The 22,199-nt window shown below is 38.4% G+C and overlaps 1 protein-coding gene across 1 annotated transcript in view; it reads left to right on the top strand.

Annotated features, from left to right (window-relative positions):
• Positions 1 to 22,199, top strand: part of LOC124789915 (FAD synthase-like) — an 87,618-nt gene that overhangs the window by 36,408 nt on the left and 29,011 nt on the right. The window contains exons 3-4 of the mRNA XM_047257433.1: positions 6,580 to 6,721; positions 12,422 to 12,543. Of these exons, the coding sequence (XP_047113389.1) occupies positions 6,580 to 6,721; positions 12,422 to 12,543 (264 nt within the window). The remainder of the gene's footprint in view (positions 1 to 6,579; positions 6,722 to 12,421; positions 12,544 to 22,199) is intronic.

The raw sequence follows: 22,199 nt of genomic DNA, 5'->3' as shown, positions 1-22,199 counted from the left end.
TTTTTTGAATGGAGTGTATTTATTATGGTTGATAGCCAATCGATTCTCTGTTAGCTGCCTTTGTTCACAATGAGTACTCAAAGCTATAATAAAATGATTTTCTACAACTCTTGACACCATGGAGTGAAAAAAACTTCCTCCTCACTGATCATATGAACTGTTGTAGAGCATCGAACATAGTTGCACATTTTAGAGTCAAACATTTAAAAAAATATATTCTCCTCATTCAAGATTTGGTAAGTTTTATTTTAACTTAACAAACACCTAACATGAGTAATCATCCCTAAAATTAGTTACAAATTACATCACCTATTGTTACTAGCTTAAAACATATCTCTTCATTAGAGAACTGCATTACTTCTGTGATGAAATTAGAACTTTCAAGTTGAATAGATTTAACAAAAATAGAAAAGGTGGGAATTGTAAGTGCAGAGAAGGTAACACATGAGAATTGAACGCTGAAAGAGAAGTCTGAAGAAAAAAGATTAAAATGGTATAAGTATGTGAAGGGAATGTATGAGAAGAGGATACCTAGGAAGATGCACAAGACAGGTCATAGCAGACAAAGGAGAAGACAAGGTGCAAGTAACTAAAAGGAGTGTAAGATGGAACTCCGAAGAGAGGTGACAGACAGGTTGCGGAAAAACCATAGAAGGTGGAGAGGCTTGTGTTCCAAGCAGAATCTGCCAGTGGTAGGAAACTCTACACGATGATGATAAATAAATAAATGTTGTATGGCTCCCAGCCTGATGCATGCCTTTCATTTTCACACTACTTGAATAGCTTGGATGCTACTTTCGCTGATTATTCTACTAGAAGCTTTTTGCTTGGTGTCTTGAGGGAGAGTGGACCCTGTCCCAGATCTTTCCTCAAACTGAATAATTATTAATGGGACATCTACGGATTTTACCTCACCCAGGAGCAAATAAAGAAGAAAGACCTAAAAACTAAACTGTAGTTTTGTATAGTAATTTCACGTTTATTATTGCAGTTATACAGTATGTTTAGACATTTTCTTGCAATAATACTTCTCAGAAAATGGTTACATTTAATCTTTGTGGGCATGGTCCAATGTCTCTGTATGTATATGCTGTTTTGTCGTACACTTAGATGACAGAAGTCATGGCATAGTGATATGCGTACTTACATATGGCAGTAGTATCATGTATAGAAGATATAAAAGGGCAGTGCATTGGTGGCACTTTCATCTGTACTCAGGTGATTAATGTGAAATGGTTTACTCTGTGATTATGGCCACATGACTGGAATTAACAGACTTTGAATGCGGAATTATAGTTGGAGCTAGACACATGGGACATACCATTTTGGAAATCATTAGGGAGTGCAAAGAATGTCAAATTGCAGGCATTACTTCTCACCATGGATAATGCCGTGGCCGACAGCCTTCACCTAAGAACTGAGAGCAGTGGCATTTGCATAAAGTTATCAGTGCTAACAGACTAGCAACACTGCTTGAAATAACCATGGAAATCAATGTGGGATGTATGACGAATATATCTGTTACGGCAATGTGACAAATTTGATGTTAATGAGCTGTGGCAGCAGACGACTGATGCGAGTGCATTTGCTAGCAGCAGCTCTCCAAAGCTTGTGACCATATTGATTGGACCCTAGACAACTGGAAAATCATGGCCTGCTCAGATGAGTTCCGATTTCAGTTGGTAAGAAGCCATAGACCCAAATTGTCAACAAGGCACTAGACCATAACGGTACAGGCTGTGTTTACATGGAAAGGAGTAGGTTCTGTGGTCCAGCTGAACTGATCATTGACTGAAAATGATTATGTTCAGATACTTGGAGACAATTTATTCCCAAACAATGATATAATTTTTATGGATGACAATGTGTCATGTCACTGGGCCACAATTGTTTGCAATTGATATGAAGAACGTTCTGGACAGTCTGAGCAAATGATGTGGCCTCCATATTGCCCAACATGAATCCCATCGAACATTTATGGAACATAATCGAGAACTCAGTTTGTGCACCTGCACCAGCAGCACTTAATTATGGACGGCTATAGAGTCAACATGGCTCAATATTTCTACAGGGGACTTCCAATGACTTGTTGAGTCCATGCCATGTTGAGTTGCTGCAGTATGCCAGGCAAAAGGAGGTCTGACATGATATTAGGAGGTATCCCTTGACTTTCTTCACCTCAGTGTACATCAAGCACACTCATTGCTGGTTATAACATCCAACCCTACATTTGTAAATTTTGAACCATGTGCCCCAGGAAAGGTGACCAAATATGGAGCAGATTTTATAAGAAATAATTCAGTCTGCATAAGAACACCGCTTTAAGTAGGATTAATATGGCCTGTGATTTTTGAAATATTAGAATTTTTATGTCCATTGTATCTAAAATTTCCAGGTTTCTTTGTTCAGTCCAGTTGGACATTTCTTCCTTCATTTCGGAAACATGTTTATCAAGTTTGTCATTGCTACGATTTTTGATCTCTTTCATCATGAGGTCCATGCGATAAAATAAATTGGCAATCAACTTAACAGAACCTGCTCTGTGGCTATGTTATCTGTTTTCTCTACTTTTTGTGTGATGCGGTTCTGTTCTGCCACAATAACAGCTATTTTTTCTACTTTTTGTACCATGGAGTTTTGTTCAACTGCCATGGTGCTCAGAACACTAACAATGGCTTCTAGTTTCTGCAACGGATCAATAATTTTTTTCTTGGGGAATTTTTGCAGTTATGTGTCATTCCACAACTTCTCTCTATGACCATATCAGATTCTGCCCTAGCTTCGGTTCTATTGCGCAGATCAATGTTAACATCAAAAAATAAAACAATCTTTCCTATAAATTGTAAATAGTCATAAATATAATCAACTTTTACATAGATAATGAGATTTGCACTCTGCAGCGGAGTGTGCACTGATATGAAACTTTCTGTCAGATTAAAACTGTGTGCCGGACCGAGACTTGAACTCAGGACCTTCGCCTTTCACGGGCAAGTGCTCTACCATCTGAGCTACCCAAGCACGACTCACAACCCATCCTCACAGCTTCGCAGAAGAGCGTCTGTGAAGTTTGGAAAGTAGGAGACGAGGTACTGGCAGAATTGAAGCTGTGAGGACAGGTTGTGAGTCATGCTTTGGTAGCTCAGATGGTAGAGCACTTGCCCACATAAGGCAAAGGTCCTGAGTTCAAGTCTCAGTCCGGCACACAGTTTTAATCTGCCAGAAAGTTTCAACTTTTACATATACTATTAAGTACCCACTGGCTGATCATTAATAAAAAAAACAATCTTGTAATAGTGGTCTCAACTATGAATCCTACCACTAATATGTTCCATTGTTTTTTAAAGGAGAGGACCACCATTTAATTGTGTATTATTATATTTATCTTTTGCGTCGTACAGATTTCAGCTTTTATGCCAATATCAAGTATAATGCTAAATGTTGTTAGGCCATTATTAAGTCATATTTGTTAAGGCAGTCCAATACAGGTACACAAGGCTAACACATGTCATTAAGATGTAACTGTAACTTTTGACCGTTACATTGATGTTGATTGCCTGCTGTATGGATTTTGGGATACAGGAACCCAAACACCTAACTATAGTCTGGTTTCAAAATGTATTATTCTTTATATATCATACTTCTGACAGTTACTTGATGTTGATTGCCAGCTATAAGGACTTTGGGATGCAGGAATCCAAACACGTAATTATGCAAGGTTCGCATTAGAGCTTCTGCAAAATTTGGAAAGTAGGAGACGAGGTACTGGCAGAAGTAAAGTTGTGAGGATGGGGTGTAAGTCGTGCTTGGGTAGCTCAGATGGTAGAGCACCTGCACGCGAAAGGCAAAGGTCCCGAGTTCAAGTCTCGGCCCGGCACACAGTTTTAATCTGCCAGGATGTTTCACGTAATTATATACGGTTTCAATGCTACAAAGGAGGAAGTCAGACCAAACTAATTGAGGCCATGGTAAAGGCTTTTCTATACAAAGACTGTGGGTAAGTGTGTCTTGGCTGATGTCATCTGCACTGTCATGATACAGTTGTTCATAAATGCATAAAAAGCGAGTCTAAGGATACATATCAAGTTCACTACATTCGTTACTTGACATCATTGTTTATGGGAAGACACTTACAATCCATTTTGCTCCAAATAACAAAATACCTCAGAGAAATATCTTAGAATTTTACCTTTGTATTTTTACAAGATGTCCCCAGAGTCGAAAGTCCTGTTTGTCAATAATTATTTGTGAACATTTTTCCTACTATCTGCTTGTCTTCAAGCCTCACTATTACCTGGGCACCACAAGGTACCACAAACTTCGAATGATTTTGTGGGATTCTTGGGCCACATTTATAAGACAATATTTATTTTACCACTGTGCCCATTTGATCCTAAAGCAGCAATTGTGAAGGCGTGAGACATTGTGGTATTTGAATAGTAGGAACTGTAACAGTTGCAGTTCTATGCTAGATTCAACCAGATCTGACTTCTGTATGTGCATCAGCCTGATTTTCATTGTTATTGTCATTGTTGTTGCTGTTGTAGTCTTCTGTCCAAAGACTGGTTTGATGCAGCTCTCCACACTACTCTGTTCCATGCAAGCCTCTTCACCTCCGGGCGCTGATGACCTCGATGTTGAGCGCCCATAAACCCCAACACACGCGCACACACACTCTTCACCTCCCAATAACTACTGCAACCTACGTTTGATTGTAGGTCTCATTACTTGCTATTGTGCTAACATTTTCTTTTTGGTGACCGGCAGTTGTTTCAGATGATCAACTGATGTACAACGGTGATTGCAGAAACAGAAGGTGTGAGTTTCAAATTAACTTCTGATATTACTGTTGTCCCTATAGCTCTGTGTTTCTCACTCATGATAATGTTCAATGTTGATCAGTCCTAATCACTGTCATTAGGTTTTTTCACTATTACTCTTCACTGATGACATCTTGTCGTGAGATACACACTCTGTCATCGCACTGAATATTGTTGAACTCAACAAATGCTTCAATTAGTTGCACTCCAGCTACCCACTACTATTGAAAATTAAATTGTGTTCCATTTTGTGTCACATACATGTCTTGTCAATCCAAAGGGCTTTGAGGCTGAATTGATAAAACAGAGAGAAACATTAAGGTAGTGGCTTTAATGTTTCAAGTGTTCTGCAACCCCCCCCCCCCCCCCCCCCCCCCCGTCCCTTTCCACACTCATGTGAGTACAACACACAAAACAAACAGTCATACAGCCTTGTGAAACTGTCAGAAAAGCCCTTCTTTGGTATGATGATCAGCTTGTGCATTAAATTGGTTGTGTTGCCACAATGTTGACCCTTCATGTGAATTTCTGCACTGTGTTGTGGTAGGTTCATATTGATAACACCAAGTGTCATCAAGCATGATGGTTTTTGCCAGAAAAGAATTTTTTTTTTTTAAATCAAAGTATGCGGGATGAATTTGCACATGCTTCTCTGTTCTTCAAAACATTCTGAAGAATCTATTGAACACTTGATTTAGAGATATTGTCCTGCTGTGATTTCTGAAGCAACAGCATTGAAACACTACATTTGCACATCCATTGTTTAAAACTGCCTGCTCATTACTAACTGGTTGAATGCCCACCTGTATTCATGTTCTAAACAGCAGCTTGACTGGAGTGTGTAGTCATCTCAGTTGGATACACAGATTGAATGAGGGAAGACAAATGACATGGAGAGACAGCAGGAGGTTACAACATGTACAAACAAAAGTACTGGCTTGTGTCACACAGGAGGGTAGAGAGGGGAAGGGGGCACTAGAAGGATAAGCAGTTGAGTAAACTTTGTTGCAAAATTACAGGACATTAAACTCTGTTTTATTCTCTGAAAAAAGTAATTAATGTGTAGGGGCACTGAGAAGCATTAACCTGCTTGCACATGGAAAAAGATGTGGGCACAAGGTAGAGAACTGGGATGGAAACCAAGACATTTAAAGGACAAGAATGAACAGAAAATGAGGGTAGTTGACATACTTGGCCTTAGAATGTGTTTCTTTCCAGTTTTTTTTTACAGTATACACCAGTTTCCCATTTCCCATCAGCCTCGTGACAGATTGTTGCATTTTAGATGTAACCTGTTGTTAATACTATGTATGTGAGCAGTAGTTTTATCGTTTTGTATTGTGATGCACTGCTGAGTAGTGTCAGTTACTTACATACTGTTTAGATTAGACTGTTTCAATGCTGCCCCATAGAGTGTGGGCACTGCCAGATGCCCTTAGCCCAGAGTGAAGTTTGTAACACTTGTAGAATATTTTTATATATTAAACTCCTTTACCCAAATTTTCTGGTTTGGACAAGGATGAACTGGCTATTAAATGACCCAAAACAAGCAAACAGGCCCAACCACATAAGAAAGTTGTCAGTGAACAATTTGTTATTAGTATGCATATCATAGATTATTCTGTATTGTTGGCATAATTTAATATTTCTAACAATTTTTGGGAAAAAACTTAGGGTGATGATAGCAACAAACATTACTTAAGTTTTGCAGCTTATGTTTGCTTGATAACTGGTGCTTTTATAAATGTCTCATTGATTACAGATATAACCTGGAACTGAAAATTATACCAGGTTCAATCAAAACTGCACTGGAAAAACTATTAGCTGAAAAGCCGGCCTTAAGAGCAGGACTTATGGGAACTCGACGAACTGATCCTTATTCAGAAAAATTGAATACGTTTCAGGTGTTTATATCTTTAATAATTTATCTTCTTCTTATCACAAATGTTTACTTAACTAACAAAACATAGGTTTTAGTACTTTCCTAACAGAAAAATACTATTGCAGCTATGACACCTTTTTTTGTGGAATAACAGAACACTTATATCAACCATGTAGAACATCCAAGCTGGGCAAAACACTGACATCAAGTGCAGGGGAAAATCCAGAGGTGGTTTCTTACATAGTGCTATTGTTTTTTCTCATGGGCCTCAAGTTCACAGATAAAGTGCTACTTTGAAAAGAAATATTATCAAAGGAAAAACTCACTAAAAAAGTAAAAAGTTTCATTCACAAATATGCATACAACTCATTGAGCAAACTATTTTCGCATTTGTTTTGACAAATCAAGATGCACCAGCCTTTGTTATTTTTGTGGAGAAAAAAGATGTTCATATCAGCTGCTACTCTCATTTGGGTGTTATTTAGTTTTAACTTACTTGACTCCTCCTACCAAGGGAGGTGGTGTAGTGCTTAAGGCACTGTAGTCACATACAGTGGGGTAGGAATCACATTTATTTAGTGAGTTATGTTATCATAGGATGCATTTGTTGCATTGTTGCAACATGCATTAAGAGGTAAACTTAGAAAAATGTCTTCAAACTTTTTCTACATGCCACTGAATTTTGATAGTCAGCTTACCATGCATATTATACAATGCTGATTTGCCTGATCACTTTTTACAAGATTGTACAAGATGGCACAGCAGATAAGATATTGGACTTGCAGTCTGTGGGAGGGAGGTTTGAAATTATCATTCAGCTAGCCAGATTTGTATTTTCCATAGCTTCCTTAAATCAGTTAAGTGAATACCAGAATGATTCCTTTCAAATAGAACACTGCTTTTTCCTTACACTCTTCTCTTGACTGAGTGTCTCCTCCATCTCTGCTGACACCATCATCAGTGGGACACTAAACCCTAATCTTCCATAATGAACTGTACAGACTCTCAATTTTGGAAAAAGCTGTACTTATTCCCATAGATGAGGAGCCTTCAGTCAGGAATCAATCAGTTAAACAGGAAAAAGTCAGTCATATGTGAAATGGGTGTCATCCACAGTACTGCATGGAAAATAATGAGAGAACAGCAGCTATACCCAACTACTTGCAGAAATTGCAAATTTTAAGTGCTGCTAACTTTGCTTTGTGTTGTGGAAATGGTTGCTACAGTATTTTATAGCCAATCCTCACTTTCTTGAATATACGCTTTCGTTGAATGAAGAAACCAAGTGCTTAGTTGTGTAGGAGCCAACAGTGCAGATTTACCTTAATTTCACCACTATATGCTGTCTTTTTGAGAAACATTCTTCCATTGTTGTTGAAAGCTATCCTACTTTCTGTCCAACGATAGATGTGTTTCCAAAAGATGGAGATCTGGATTGCTGTGCATATCTTGCTTGTGAACACCTGAGTTAGCTGTTCCATGGAAAGAGGGTGGAAAGAAAACATTCTGTCCATGCTTGATTTCTTCAGGAGTCACATGAAAAATCTTGTTGATGAGGAGACGCATGTTGCATGTGACATTCAAATCTGAGTTTTTAGAGATTACGACAAAACTGTGTGTTTTTCATGCTTTCATAGAAGCTGGGAAGTGCCACTTTGAGCAGTTTCTGTCAATATAGCACTTTGTGCAAGTTGTTCAGATAAATAAATTTATTAAGGGGACTTGCACGTGAATAACTGTCAAAAAAAATTTTTTTAATTTTTGCCTTAAACAATACTCTGTGGTTTTCTGAATAAGAAAAAGTTTACTTCCAGGAAAATGGACCACAGAAAGTACCAAAATTAGAGGAATTTGAAAGTGGCTGCATGCACCACAACATTCCCATGGCACACAGTCAGCTCTGTTGAATATAAAGTTTTGCACTCATTTGTTTCATTTTTCCAACTTTTTAGTCTCTTAAGTTAGCTAACCTGTGAAAGCTTTACAGTTGCTTATCTTTTGTTTATACAGAGTTTAGTCATTGTTTGCTATTGTTTTGGCATGAATATTTTGTTTACAGTGAAGTGACTGTGCGCATGAGTTTCTTATTGTATTATTATCGACAAGCCATAAGACAAAATAAAAATGACTTTGAGGGAATGAAAAAAGCATTATGGACTACCTTCTTTCATAAATTGTCCACAGATCACAACCCATGTCATTCACTCTGCCCACCTGGCAGTGATTCATGGTGTGACTACCAGAGGGTTGTTACTCAACCATAAATATTCTTAGCCATTTGCTATAATGGAAGTTATAAGTGAGCTTAGTGACACAAGGTTATTAGAGAAATGTTTACATGGTAGAACTCAAAATTCAAATGAAAGTTTCAACAAATGTAGATGGGAACGGATACCAAAAACTGTTCTAGTAGGACTAAATACTTTGAAAATAGGTTTATTGTTACATTCCATCTTGGATTTTCCATTGTTAGAAAATAGGTGTGCTAGATGTTGTTCTATGTTTCAATGATGGTGCAGTGTCAAGGCTTAATGTTATGGAACTGATGGGAGCACCTGGTGGACTAAGTATGCATAGACCTCTAATAGCCATTGCTCAAAGGAGACTCTTCGAAGCTGAAACCACCAAAGAAGTAAGAATAAAATGTAGTAGTGTTATAAAGAGAAGGGAGGAAAAACAACAAAGGAAACAAGATGAATATCGATGTGGGATGCATTAGTGCCATGCAAGTTTAACAGAAAAAGCAGGTTTAGTAGAAAAAGCAAGTTTCAACTTTAAATTGAATTTCCCAAAAGCTAAAATTTCATGTTCTGGTACATTTTGGCTAAGAACTATTAAACATAGAGATCTGAAATTTTGTATACTGTCTTAAAACATGCTTAACTAAAAAGTAGACTACTCTTGTGACTTATTGAAAATAAAATGCTTTATTGAAAAAAAACTCTGAGTTCATATCCAAAATTTTTGATAATCACACTTAAAAATTTTTTCTACCACAGTTTATGACAGCAACATCTTTTCAGTAGTTTGCTTTAAATATAATAGAATAAAGAACTGACAGGAAAAAAATAAACCTTCTACTTTGTTTGTATTTTGAGTGATGTGTACCTACGGTGTACATAAATAATTAGCATGGATTATTTCACTTGCAACAAAAAAATACAATTAAAAAAAGTGGTTCATTCATAAAAATGTTCCCAAAAGATGTCTTAAAAGATGGTAAGCATTATATGGGCTTACAAATCTTATTCTTTGAGTTACACTGTTTAGAAAACAGAAATTTTTTTCGAGGTTTCCCCGGGTATTCATGGACCAGTCCCCTGAAAAGAGTACATAGCTGGATTTTTATCATTGTCATCAAACCAACAATAAAAGTGAATTTTTCTTATTTCTGCTTATAACTTAGTCATTTGCAGACATGTTCTCCCTATTTCAGATTGATACATTTGCCCTTCTTCACCAACCCTGAAAATTTATATTATCATCACTTAAACATCCTGTATAATTCATTGGGTTTTCCACTCGCAGGGGGGCTAAGGAAAAGTATTATAAGAATCTTAATAAAAGAGCATATGAAACCAAATTTGTACATGGTATACCTTTATGGTCGAGATATGAAGGTACATTATAATAGATTCTGGAAGTGACTTCCCCTCACCTGTATACACAATTCAACACAGTGCTCCATATTTGTGAATGTTGCTGCCAGAGTACTGGGCGTGTCTGCCTGGATTTCGCAGCGGAAGTTCTCAGGTGTCTCATCGATGCATGTGGTTTGTTCTTGTACGTGTTACCTTTAAGGTGAACACCGCCCCCCCCCCCCCCTCGCCAGAAGAAAGACAGCATGTTTCAAGTCAGATGACTTTGAGGGCCATAATTCCTTGGAAATCACTCTGTGAGGGAGAAATGATTACACAAACAACCATTCACACTTTAGACATACGACATCTTATCTCATCTTGCTGGTATCAGCCAAGGGTCAGTTATTCATCACACAGCAGGTTCAAAAATTCCTGATACAATACCTGGTGCACTTCACTGGCAACAGTAGTGGGGGGAAAAATAAAAAAATAAATAAAAAATTAAAAAAAAATGTGCCACTGTCATAGTGTACAGAACATGCCCACTTACTGAATGGAGGGGTTCCTCCATGACTGCTTGCTGGTTGCCACTACTCCATAAACATGTGTTTTGTGAGTTCACGTATCCTGACAAGTGAAGCCACACTTCATCACTGCACACCATGTGCACTGTACCACCTTTCAGTGATAAATCACTGATACCAATGGAACTATGTTAGGCATTTATCAGTTTTGGTCTGTATTGGTTCATGAACAACAGTAAACTTGTATGCCTGCTTGCTTAGCAGATCTGTGACACATGCTACATGGTAGTCCAGATTCGTGCAATGATCAGTGAAGAGAGATTGTGAGTGATGCCGAAAGTTGTGTCTTCAACTCAGCCACTCTTTCTTTTGATAACTGCCGGTGCTCCCCACTGTGCAAGGTTCCCTTTGGTTCCAGCATCATCATCAAGCTTTGATATTCTAAAAACAGCTGCTGACATGTTTGAAAGGAACCACTTACCCAGTACTGTTTCACAGGAAAGATATGTTCTTCCACAGAATTTCGACACATCGTCAGAATCAAACACCACCTGAAGAAGCAAGTCACTCAGAACACCACAAAAAGTAAATCACTTTACACTGCAACACAAGACCCACACATAAACACACATGTTGCCACATTTCACAGATGCTGCCACATTGATGAGTTATATGAGAACATCTGCCATGAAATCCAATACTCCAGCAGCAAGATTTGCAAACATGCAGTGCCATGTTTAACTGCATATTCAGGTGGGTGAAATCACTTCTGGCATGTCTTGCAATGTACTCTCATCTCTCAACCATAAAGATATGTCATGCACCAATTTAGTGTCATATCCTCTTTTATTAAGATTTTTATTAAATTTTTCACTGGGCCCCTTACAAGTGGGACATCTTGTACAGTGACAATAGGTGAACCCATACCTACAGTTAGAATTTAGAAGTGGCAATGTCATCATTGAATTCTCTCATCATTTCCTGTTGTGTCCCCCTTGGCCTGAGATCCTAGGTAACTAGCCTGTCTAAGCTGTGAAACATCCTGCTAGCTCTAGTTTCTTTTGGTGGATGAAGGATAACTTGCTTTCAGGAGCTATGAGTAATAGTTCCACCAATCACTCTGTATTGGTATAACTGGGCTGCCATGTGATAAGTAGCACATTATTTCCAATCTTTTGATGCAGAATAAAGAATGTGTGTGTGAACAATGTGGGTGCGAACATTTAATTGGCTAAAGGAAGAAAATAACCAGATGTGGAGGTCATGAGGCGCATATGAAAATATATAGAATTCTTTGATTATAATAAGAAAGTTTCCTTCTGTTGATTAATGAAACGACTAACAAGATAAGTTGATTCCATATTTTAATAGATAAAAGATTTCATATTTTTAATAAGCTGAGGAACATGTAGCACAAATTCTGATAATGAATTAGTATTTCAGACAATAGTCATAATTTAAGGACTCTGGGGATTCAAAACTCCTTTTGTGCAAACCATTATATGAATATCACCCTCATTAATATCTATGTCATCTTATTTTTCTTCTTTATTTCCTTGTCTTCCCACCTGTAAATAAAGACATATCATGCCTTTGTGTAACAAGAGTACTTTACAGATGACAGATAATGATTGGCCTCAAGTAATGCGTGTGTCTCCTCTGCTGGACTGGGATTATCAAGATGTTTGGCTATTTCTCCAAGAAATGTCTGTGTCTTACTGCAGTCTGTATGATGTCGGGTAAGTTTGTAGCATTGTACTTGTGTAGTTTGGTAAACATATAGTTCTAATTTCCCATCTGCAAAAATATATACCATCATTTTTCTTGAGAGAAGAATGAATGTAGCCTGTTTCGCTGAGCATATCCATCTGTTTTACATTATCATATGCTTTATGACATTTGGTATGCACAGTGTTTCATGATTGTAATGATGTTCAATATATGAATGTACTCGTATGTCACTTGGTGAGAAAGGAAGTTATTGTTGATAGTCTTTATTTTTCTGGATAGAAAAAAAGGGAGATAGCATGATGCAACTTAACCACACATCTGCAATGTATGTGATACATGATTAACTGAAGGATATGTTCCACTTTTATACAGAATTTGTTTTACTCAGTGACCTTTTTAAAAATACAAGACATAAGTAATGTGACATTTGATGTGTCCTTGGTCCTTGTATGTGAAACATGAATATAAGATTTCTTCATCAGCCTTGCACTTTGCATGTCAGATATGAATCAGCTCCCTGACGCTGTTGCCATGGCACCCTTCATGAAATAAACAGTGTTATTGATCCCACATAAGAAGTGTACTTTGCTCTGCTGTGAGGTCCTCACTTAAGCTGGATGTCACTTACCATTCTGACCTGTCTGAAGGGAATCAAACCTTTATCTAGCTTTAGTATTAGGAAGTGTATTGCAGCTGACTTTAATACAAGGAGAAAGTGCTGTGATACTTATATTTAAGCAAACCAGAATAGTGCAGTGATACCGTCAGCAGTAAAAATATTATCTTCCTAATTGAGTGATATTTGAGTTATTCTTTGTAGATTTTATTAGTCATCTTTTACTTTTTTTAGACCAGTCAACGGGAATAAGTGTCTTGGTTCCGTGTTTTAAGATTTTATGTTCTTGTAGGAGTATGCTAACTGAGAGAAGTATCTTTTGATTGTGCAGTTATGTTTGCATTGTGTTGTGTTCTTGTAAGTACATACTGATTTTGTTACCTGTGACAGTTTCCATAGATTTGTGCCCTAGAAAGTGAAACATTGTTGAGAAGAAAATATGAACTCAGTGCATTGAAAGAGTTTTTTTTTTCCTTTCAGAAGGTCAGTGTGCTTAACTTTTGGACTAAACTGATCATCTGTTTCATACAATATCCACAAATATAAAAGTTAATGATAAGAGCATAAATATCACATGAGTACTTTTCACAAATAATATGTTGAGAGTAGTGCTCTTTTTTCATGCATAGATATCTTTGCATGGTATGCAGATGATACTTAAAAGTTGAGTTATAAAACTCAACTACAAATGACGCAAGGAGAGAAGCATTGGCAGGCAATTGCAAGCCGGCATAAAGTGCATTACAGTAGAAAAAGTCGCTGATGGTTCGTGGGTTCTTGCACTGTTGCTGCCGCTGCTTCTGCCGCTGTTGCCCAGGCTGGCTGCGGGAGTGTGAAGCACGTTGTTGTGCTATTCTAGCCATTGTGACTTTCTCCCTTGCAGTCACATCATTTGCAGTTTTCACTGATTCTGCTTTCCTGGCAATGTCTGCTCATCCACATTCAGCAGTTTGCATTCTGCATTCATATCGTCGCCTAAGCGGTTCATCACTTTGCCAGTGGACATCTTGTCGAGCCAGCTGTACAGCTGCATTTTATAACTGTACTCAGATCACTGTAGAATACGCTCTAAGTCATCCACAAACTGGGGAGAATGAGACAAATGAATACCTCAACAACACGTTGCTACCCCTTACAAAAGTATCATCAAATCTTTCTAATGGAATTCCTGTAGAACGTTGGAATGTTAGCATGCCCAGTACCAAGAAGAATTTGACATTCATCAATATGACTGCTGCTGCAGGAAACTTTACACTTTCTGGTGCAAGTGATATTATGAATAATTTGACACGTGAGAGAAAGAGCACAAATTATGCAGTCACTACTTCAGACTACCATGTTGGCACATGGAGAAATTATTCACAAGATGAAATGGTTAAAAATGCCTCTGAATATAACAGTAGCCATGTTCTTCCACTGTTTGTGAATCTTTTTGGGTGTGGGTATGAACCTGAAGATCTTTGTAGACATTTTTACCATGCCTATTCGGAGGTAGGACTTGTATTTCCTTGCTTGATTTTTGTTGATATGGGCCCACCATTTGCAGTTCCGGATCCACAAGCAGACAAATATGTGTCTGTTGGAGATCCTCTTCGTGATTTCTTCCTGTCACTGCTGCCAGCATTTACATGTCTCTGCTGTGCAATTTACATTCATATGAGGCGCTTATTCCAATTGAAGCCTCAAAACAAAAATGAACAGAACTCTGTTAATATCAAAAAGCTCAAGCGAAACTCAATTGCTCCTAAAAATTTTTATGAAAGACGGATGATGGAAATGGACATAAAATGGCAGCATAAACCCAAAGTGAGCACTCCACTTGAATGTAGGAGTATTTGCTCTTCAGTAGAGCCTGATAAATTAAAAAAATCTGCTAGTCGGGATGATACTCGGCATCCAGCTTTTATTAAGGTGCCACCTGCAGATGCTGTCCCAAGAGCTCAGGCTGGACCAGTAGACCATGAGCAGTTTTTATAGACAGTTAAAGTAAGTATTTTGATTCAGACTGTTATTACTTGTTATTTATTGCTACTAGTTGTTTGTTAAATTTGCAGCACTGCTAATGTGAGTAAGACATTGATTCTTGCCACATGTATTACTGCAAAATCATTTCAGCAGAGTAGCCATATGCAGTAAGTTTCAAATGTTTCAGTGGCCTTGTAATAAAAAAAAAGTTAAGAGTAGAATACTACTATAGTTTCTCCAATATATGTCCTTCACATGAAGTCATATTGTTTTTTAATTGTATTATGGAAGTCTTCTTTTGATATAATGTTTATTTTACTTCTCATGGTTCTTTCAGTTTTCCGGACTGGTCTAGAAATTATATGCTTAAGGATGTACTGTCGACTTTGTTACCCTGTTCTTGTGACGTCCTTTTGTTATTTGAATTATTATTGAGCCTTCAAACAGACACAAGTTAAACATTGTTCAGTTTCTAGATCCAAAACAGTAGTTTTAAACATTACTGTAAATTGGAGAAATAAAATATCTACTCACCAAACAGTGGGATTAGAACACACATATAAAGATCTTGAAATGTGCAAGATTTTGGAGCCAATGGCTCCTTCTCCTGGCAGAAGGATTGAAGGAGAAAGAAGAAGGGTAAAGGAAAAGGACTGGTGAGGTTAAGGAAATAGGAAGAGCTCGGAATTGCATACAGAAGTCCGGCTCAGGGGTGACTTACCACATGGAATAATAGGGAAAGAGTTATTGTTGAGCTTGAAAATATAATATAATTGGATAGATAAAAAAATCTAGTCACCAAGTGGTGAGCACACACCTGTAAAGCTATTGAAATCTGCAACCTTTTAGAGCCAGTGGCTCCTTCTGGCAGAAGAGTTGAAGGTGAAGGAAGAGGGGTGAAAAGGACGAGTGAGGTTTAGGAAATGGGGGAGAATTCAGAAAAGTCACAAAATATAATGTAACTGGATGGATGAAAAAATCTACTCTCCAAGCCGCAGTGGGAGAACACACATATAAAGGTATTGAAATTTGTAATCTTTCTGAGCCAGTGGTGGCTCCTACTGGGACGAGGACTGAAGGGGAAGGAAGAGAGGTGAATGGGAAGGACTGGTGAGGTTCAGAGTCATTTTCCTTCATCCCTCTTCTTTCCACTTCAATCCTACTGCCCGAGAAACAAAAGCTTGCAAATTTCAGTACTTTTAGATGTGTGCTGTTCTATCACGGCTTGGTGAGTAGATTTTTGTATCCATCCAATTACATTATATTTTCAAAAATTGAATAATTTGTTGATATATTACTGTAAATGAGCATGGTTTAACTCATGTAAATGTAGCTTGTGAAATATCAAACATGTAACTATTGTTACATGAATTTAGGATAGTGACATTAGTTAATCAGTTATCATATGTCACATGCTTTGTATAGGAGCACTCTAGTAGAAGAATACCTTACCAGAGGAAAAATGCTCTTGCTGGAACACGAAAAAGGTGGATACGTTCCTCTTTCAAAGACTGACATATAAGAGGGGAGCCAGTTACCTAAATCCTCATTCTACCTTCTTCACCAAAAATTTTGGCATGCCAACATATTTGCACTCTTTTAACACAGAACATTCTAAATTCTTTAAGCCAGTCTCTCTTCATAGTTAAGTCTTCATACTCAGCATATCACTCTTGTTGCCACTGTCTGTATATGTCTCTTTCGCCTGGTCTCCCTTTTTTCCCATTGGTTTACCATATATCCCACTGCCATTGTCTTCTGTCTTACTTGTAATGTCTCCTTTTGTCTCTCTCTCCCACTGCCCCTATCTCCACCATACCTCGGCAGTTCAAAAATTTGGGAAGGGAGAGGGGGGTGGGTCCAACTTGTTTTTTCCTCTACATCCACATGTTTAAGATTTTGGTCCAAAATGCATCCTTTCCTATAAAATACAAAGTAAAATTTGCTGGTCTGTGAGGGTCCAAACCTCCCAAGCCTGTCTATCTCTGTTCATCAGTGTTTTACATTTCCATTGTCTCTTCTCTCTTTTGCTCCCATTATTTCTGCCTCTCTCCATCTCTTTTTCTCTATTAGTGCCACTGTCTCTTAGTGCCCATCAGTATCTTCTCCCTCTTTCACTATTATTGTCTTCATTCATCTCTCTCTTTCACTGTCACTTTTGCTCTTCCACCATCACTGTTTTCCCTCTCTTTCTCTCCCCCTGGCATTGTCTCCCCTCTCTTTCTCTCCCACTGCTTCCATCTCCCCAGTCTTCCACCATCGGTGTCTCCCTGCTACTCTCTTTCAGCACATAAAAGTATGAATGTGTTTGCGTACCAAAATTTTTGGTGAAGAAAGTAGAATGAAGAGTGAGGCAGCTGCTTTCCCACTTTTCTGTCATAATGTTTTAAATAGTAACATACCCACCTTTTTTGTGCTCCAACTGGAGCATTTTTCTGCTGTATCCTTTCTTTTCCCTGCTATGACAGGGTGTGTTGCTTATAGAAAGTGAATCCTATAGATTAGGATAAAGCTTTGAGAGTTTATTTACATGCTTCCACACATTTATATCCTTTGACACATACAAACAAGTATGCATAATATAAGGTTAACTCAAAATTGTTTACTTCACATTTTTTCTGGATACTTTGCTCACCGATTGCAACTCATCCAAAATGTGTGGATCGTGATTTGTATCTAAAAAGAGGAAAAAGTATCTTACTGAATTTGCAATCTTTCCAGGTTTACATAATTTTTGACAGTGAGTCCTAGTTCTTTTCGGGTATGTTAAGATGCTCTTTAACCCATTTTTGTCACTACAATGCCACTTTGCCCTTTTTTGTATAGGCATGAAATGCCCAGTATATAGAGACAGGATGTCATTAAGTTTTAATGCTGAAGAAATGCTGACTAAAAACATAGTTTGGTGGCCTCACAACCCTTGAGATAACGCTTGCCATATGGTCATTGTGTTTGTTAAAAGCACATTTACATCACAGATGGGATATTATGTGCATCTTTTACGTGCATAATTACGATAACTTTGAACCTCTGCATCTCAGTAATGGATAATTATATCAAAAATAGTTTTAAATTACCCCAAGAATATCATTTTAAGAGCATACATTAAAAATTTTGACAATCTGTCTTGAACAGAAATTATAGAAGTGGCCACCCCCACAACTGGTACTTTTTATACTCAAAAAGCATGGTTTTTCAGGCTTTCTTGAAGAACCACCCATGAACAAGTGATGCTTTTATAAGCAGCCTAAAGTTCACCCTGGATCACACCTAATGCAAAAGAACCAACTGATTTGCATGATTCACCTGGGCTGGGGGAAGCACGTAATATGTAAATTTTGGTCTCGTACTGTAAGGTAGCTACAGTTTGCTTGTTCTTCCAATAAGTATATAAATGGTTGTTAGCCCAAGAGCTGGTACTATTTTTATTTCTACATTTGTATCATCTGCAGAAAGAACAAAATTTTCATCTTGTGACAGTGCAAAGAAACTTCTTTAAGAGGTGACTTACTTGGAATTTGCAGCAACTCTTCTTTACTGTGTAGCCGGATGCTGGAAACCTTCTTGGCTTCTTCTCTGTCGAATAATGCTAGGTACAGGAATTTTTAGACTGTCTACTTTGAAATAAACAGACATACAAACTTTGCTTTTCATCAGTTAATGATGTATTTGACTTTCATGCTAACACTTTGTTCAAGAATCATGAAAGAAGGTTGTATACGTGGAAGAACCCTGGAGATACTAGAAGGTTTCAGATAGATTATATAATAGTAAGACAGAGATTTAGGAACCAGATTTTAAATTGTAAGACATTTCCAGGGGCAGATGTGGACTCTGACCACAATCTATTGGTTATGAAGTGTAGATTAAAACTGAAGAAACTGCAAAAAGGTGGGATTTTAAGGAGATGGGAACTGGATAAACTGAAAGAACCAGAGGTTGTACAGAGTTTCAGGGAGAGCATAAGGGAACAAATGACAGGAATGGGGGAAAGAAATACAGTAGAAGAAGAATGGGTAGCTTTGAGGGATGAAGTAGTGAATGCAGCAGACGATCAAGTAGGTAAAAAGACGAGGGCTAGTAGAAATCCTTGGGTAACAGAAGAAATATTGAATTTAATTGATGAAAGAAGAAAATATAAAAATGCAGTAAATGAAGCAGGCAAAAAGGAATACAAACGTCTCAAAAATGCGATCGACAGGAAGTGCAAAATGGCTAAGCAGGGATGGCTAGAGAACAAATGTAAGGATGTAGAGGCGTATCTCACTAGGGGTAAGATAGATACTGCCTACAGGAAAATTAAAGAGACCTTTGGAGAAAAGAGAACCACTTGTATGAATATCACAAGCTCAGATGGAAACCCAGTTCTAAACAAAGAAGGGAAAGCAGAAAGGTGGAAGGAGTATATAGAGGGTCTATACAGGTGCGATGTTCTTGAGGACAATATTATGAAAATGGAAGAGGAGGTAGATGAAGATGAAATGGGAGATATGATACTGCGTGAAGAGTTTGACAGAGCACTGAAAGACCTAAGTCGAAACAAGGCCCCAGGAGTAGACAACATTCCATTAGAACTACTGACAGCCTTGAGAGAGCCAGTCCTGACAAAACTCTACCATTTGCTGAGCAAGATGTATGAGACAGGAGAAATTCCCTCAGACTTCAAGGAGAATATAATAATTCCAATCCCAAAGAAAGCAGGTGTTGACAGATGTGAAAATTACCGAACTATCAGTTTAATAAGTCACTGCTGCAAAATACTAATGCGAATTCCTTACAGACGAATGGAAAAACTGGTAGAAGCCGACCTCGGGGAAGATCAGTTTGGATTCCATAGAAATGTTGGAACACGTGAGGCAATACTGACCCTACAACTTATCTTAGAAGAAAGATTAAGGAAAGGCAAACCTACATTTCTAGCATTTGTAGACTTAGAGAAAGCTTTTGACAATGTTGACTGGATTACTCTCTTTCAAATTCTGAAGGTGGCAGGGGTAAAATATAGGGAGCGATAGGCTATTTACAATTTGTACAGAAAGCAGATGGTAGTTATAAGAGTCGAGGGGCATGAAAGGGAAGCAGTGGTTGGGAAGGGAGTGAGAGAGGGTTGCAGTCTCTCCTCGATGCTATTCAATCTGTATATTGACTAAGCAGTAAAGGAAACAAAAGAAAAGTTCGGAGTAGGTATTAAAATCCATGGAGAAGAAATAAAAACTTTGAGGTTCGCCGATGACATTGTAATTCTGTAAGAGACAGCAAAGGACTTGGAAGAGCAGTTGAATGGAATGGACAGTGTCTTGAAAGGAGGGTAGAAGATGAACATCAACAAAAGCAAAACGAGGATAATGGAATGTAGTCGAATTAAGTCGGATGATGCTGAGGGAATTAGATTAGGAAATGAGACACTTAAAGTAGTAAAGGAGTTTTGAGTTTTGCTATTTGGGGAGCAAAATAACTGATGATGGTCGAAGTAGAGAGGATATAAAATGTAGACTGGCAATGGCAAGGAAAACATTTCTGAAGAAGAGAAATTTGTTAACATCGAGTATTGATTTAAGTGTCAGGAAGTCGTTTCTGAAAGTATTTGTATGGAGTGTAGCCATGTATGAAAGTGAAACATGGACGATAAATAGTTTGGACAAGAAGAGAATAGAAGCTTTCGAAATGTGGTGCTACAGAAGAATGCTGAAGATTAGGTGGGTAGATCACATAACTAATGAGAAGGTATTGAATAGAATTGGGGAGAAGAGGAGTTTGTGGCACAACTTGACTAGAAGAAGGGGTCGGTTGGTAGGACATGTTCTGAGGCATCAAGGGAACACCACGGATGACGTTGTGCAAATCCCACAATATTTCCTTGGAGCAACTGTCCGACATCGTCAGGTGGCGTTGACATGCGGATCTTGTCAGTCGTACCTAGTCACCAGCGTGGTTCAACCTTTCCTTTTCTTGATGTTTTGTTACGGAGGAAAGCAGATGGAACCTTGGGACACAGCGTATACCGCAAGCCAACGCATACAGATCTATTTTTTCAGGCCACAAGCTGCCATTATCCAGCACAATGCAGTAGTGCATTACGTACGCTAGTCCATAGAGCGCGTGTGGTATCTGACTTTGAAAGCCTGCTGAGTGAGATGCAACATTTGAAGACAGTCTTCTGTCAAAATGGTTATTCTGAGAGACAGATAAGTAATGCATTCAGGCCCAAGCAAGTTCAATCTATGGAGTAGAATGAAGATACGAAGACACCCACCACCGTGGCCTTCTTGCCGTACTTTGGTGCCATGTCGTCAAGAATCGGAAGAGTCCTAGAAAGATATGGCATCAAGTGTGTTTTCCAACCAACCTGTTAGGTTCGGTTAAGGATGATCTCGGTCTGAGGAAACGTGGTGTGTACAAGATTCCTTGTCAGTGTGGGGCGGCATATATAGGTTAGACATGTCGCACAGTACAAGAACGTTGCGATGAACATCAGTGTCATAACATGCCTACGCCAACCGGAAACGTCGGCAATTGCAGAACACTGTCTGAACACAGGACATCACATGATTTATGAAAAGATGGAAGTTTTATCCCCAGCACCCTCTTTCAGGAATTGCGTCATTAAGGAAGCAATACATATCCATACAGCTGATAACCTTATCAACAGGGATGTGGGATTTCAATTGAGTACAGCCTGGAACCCTGCATTGGCTGCTGTTAAATCACGACGAGAAATCAAAGAGCTTTCGATAATAGACCCGTCACTTTGGCAGCATGTTAGTAAACACAGCGTCAGCGCTCGCGCAGAACGGCCGCTCTGCGTTTCCCGGCATAGGGCGTTTGAGTCTGGCACCATCTATCTGCAAATTTTTGCCCATGCGTGGTTCCCATGCCTGCACAATCTTCACGCACATGCTCTATATACAGCGGCGTCGACATGCGGATCTTGTCAGTCGTACCTAGCCACCAGCGAGGTTCAACCATCTGATGATGTCGGACAGTTGCTCTGAGGAAATATTGTGGGAGTTGCACAACGTCATCCGACGGCACACCCATGAAGACTATTTATAAAATAATTTTATCACTGTCTGAAAAATAATT

The sequence above is a fragment of the Schistocerca piceifrons genome, chromosome 3 (genome assembly GCF_021461385.2).
Source record: "Schistocerca piceifrons isolate TAMUIC-IGC-003096 chromosome 3, iqSchPice1.1, whole genome shotgun sequence".
In the NCBI taxonomy this organism is placed as follows: domain Eukaryota; kingdom Metazoa; phylum Arthropoda; class Insecta; order Orthoptera; family Acrididae; genus Schistocerca; species Schistocerca piceifrons.
The sequence above is the reverse complement of the archived record's forward strand: the minus strand, read 5'-3'. Positions and strand labels throughout refer to the sequence as shown.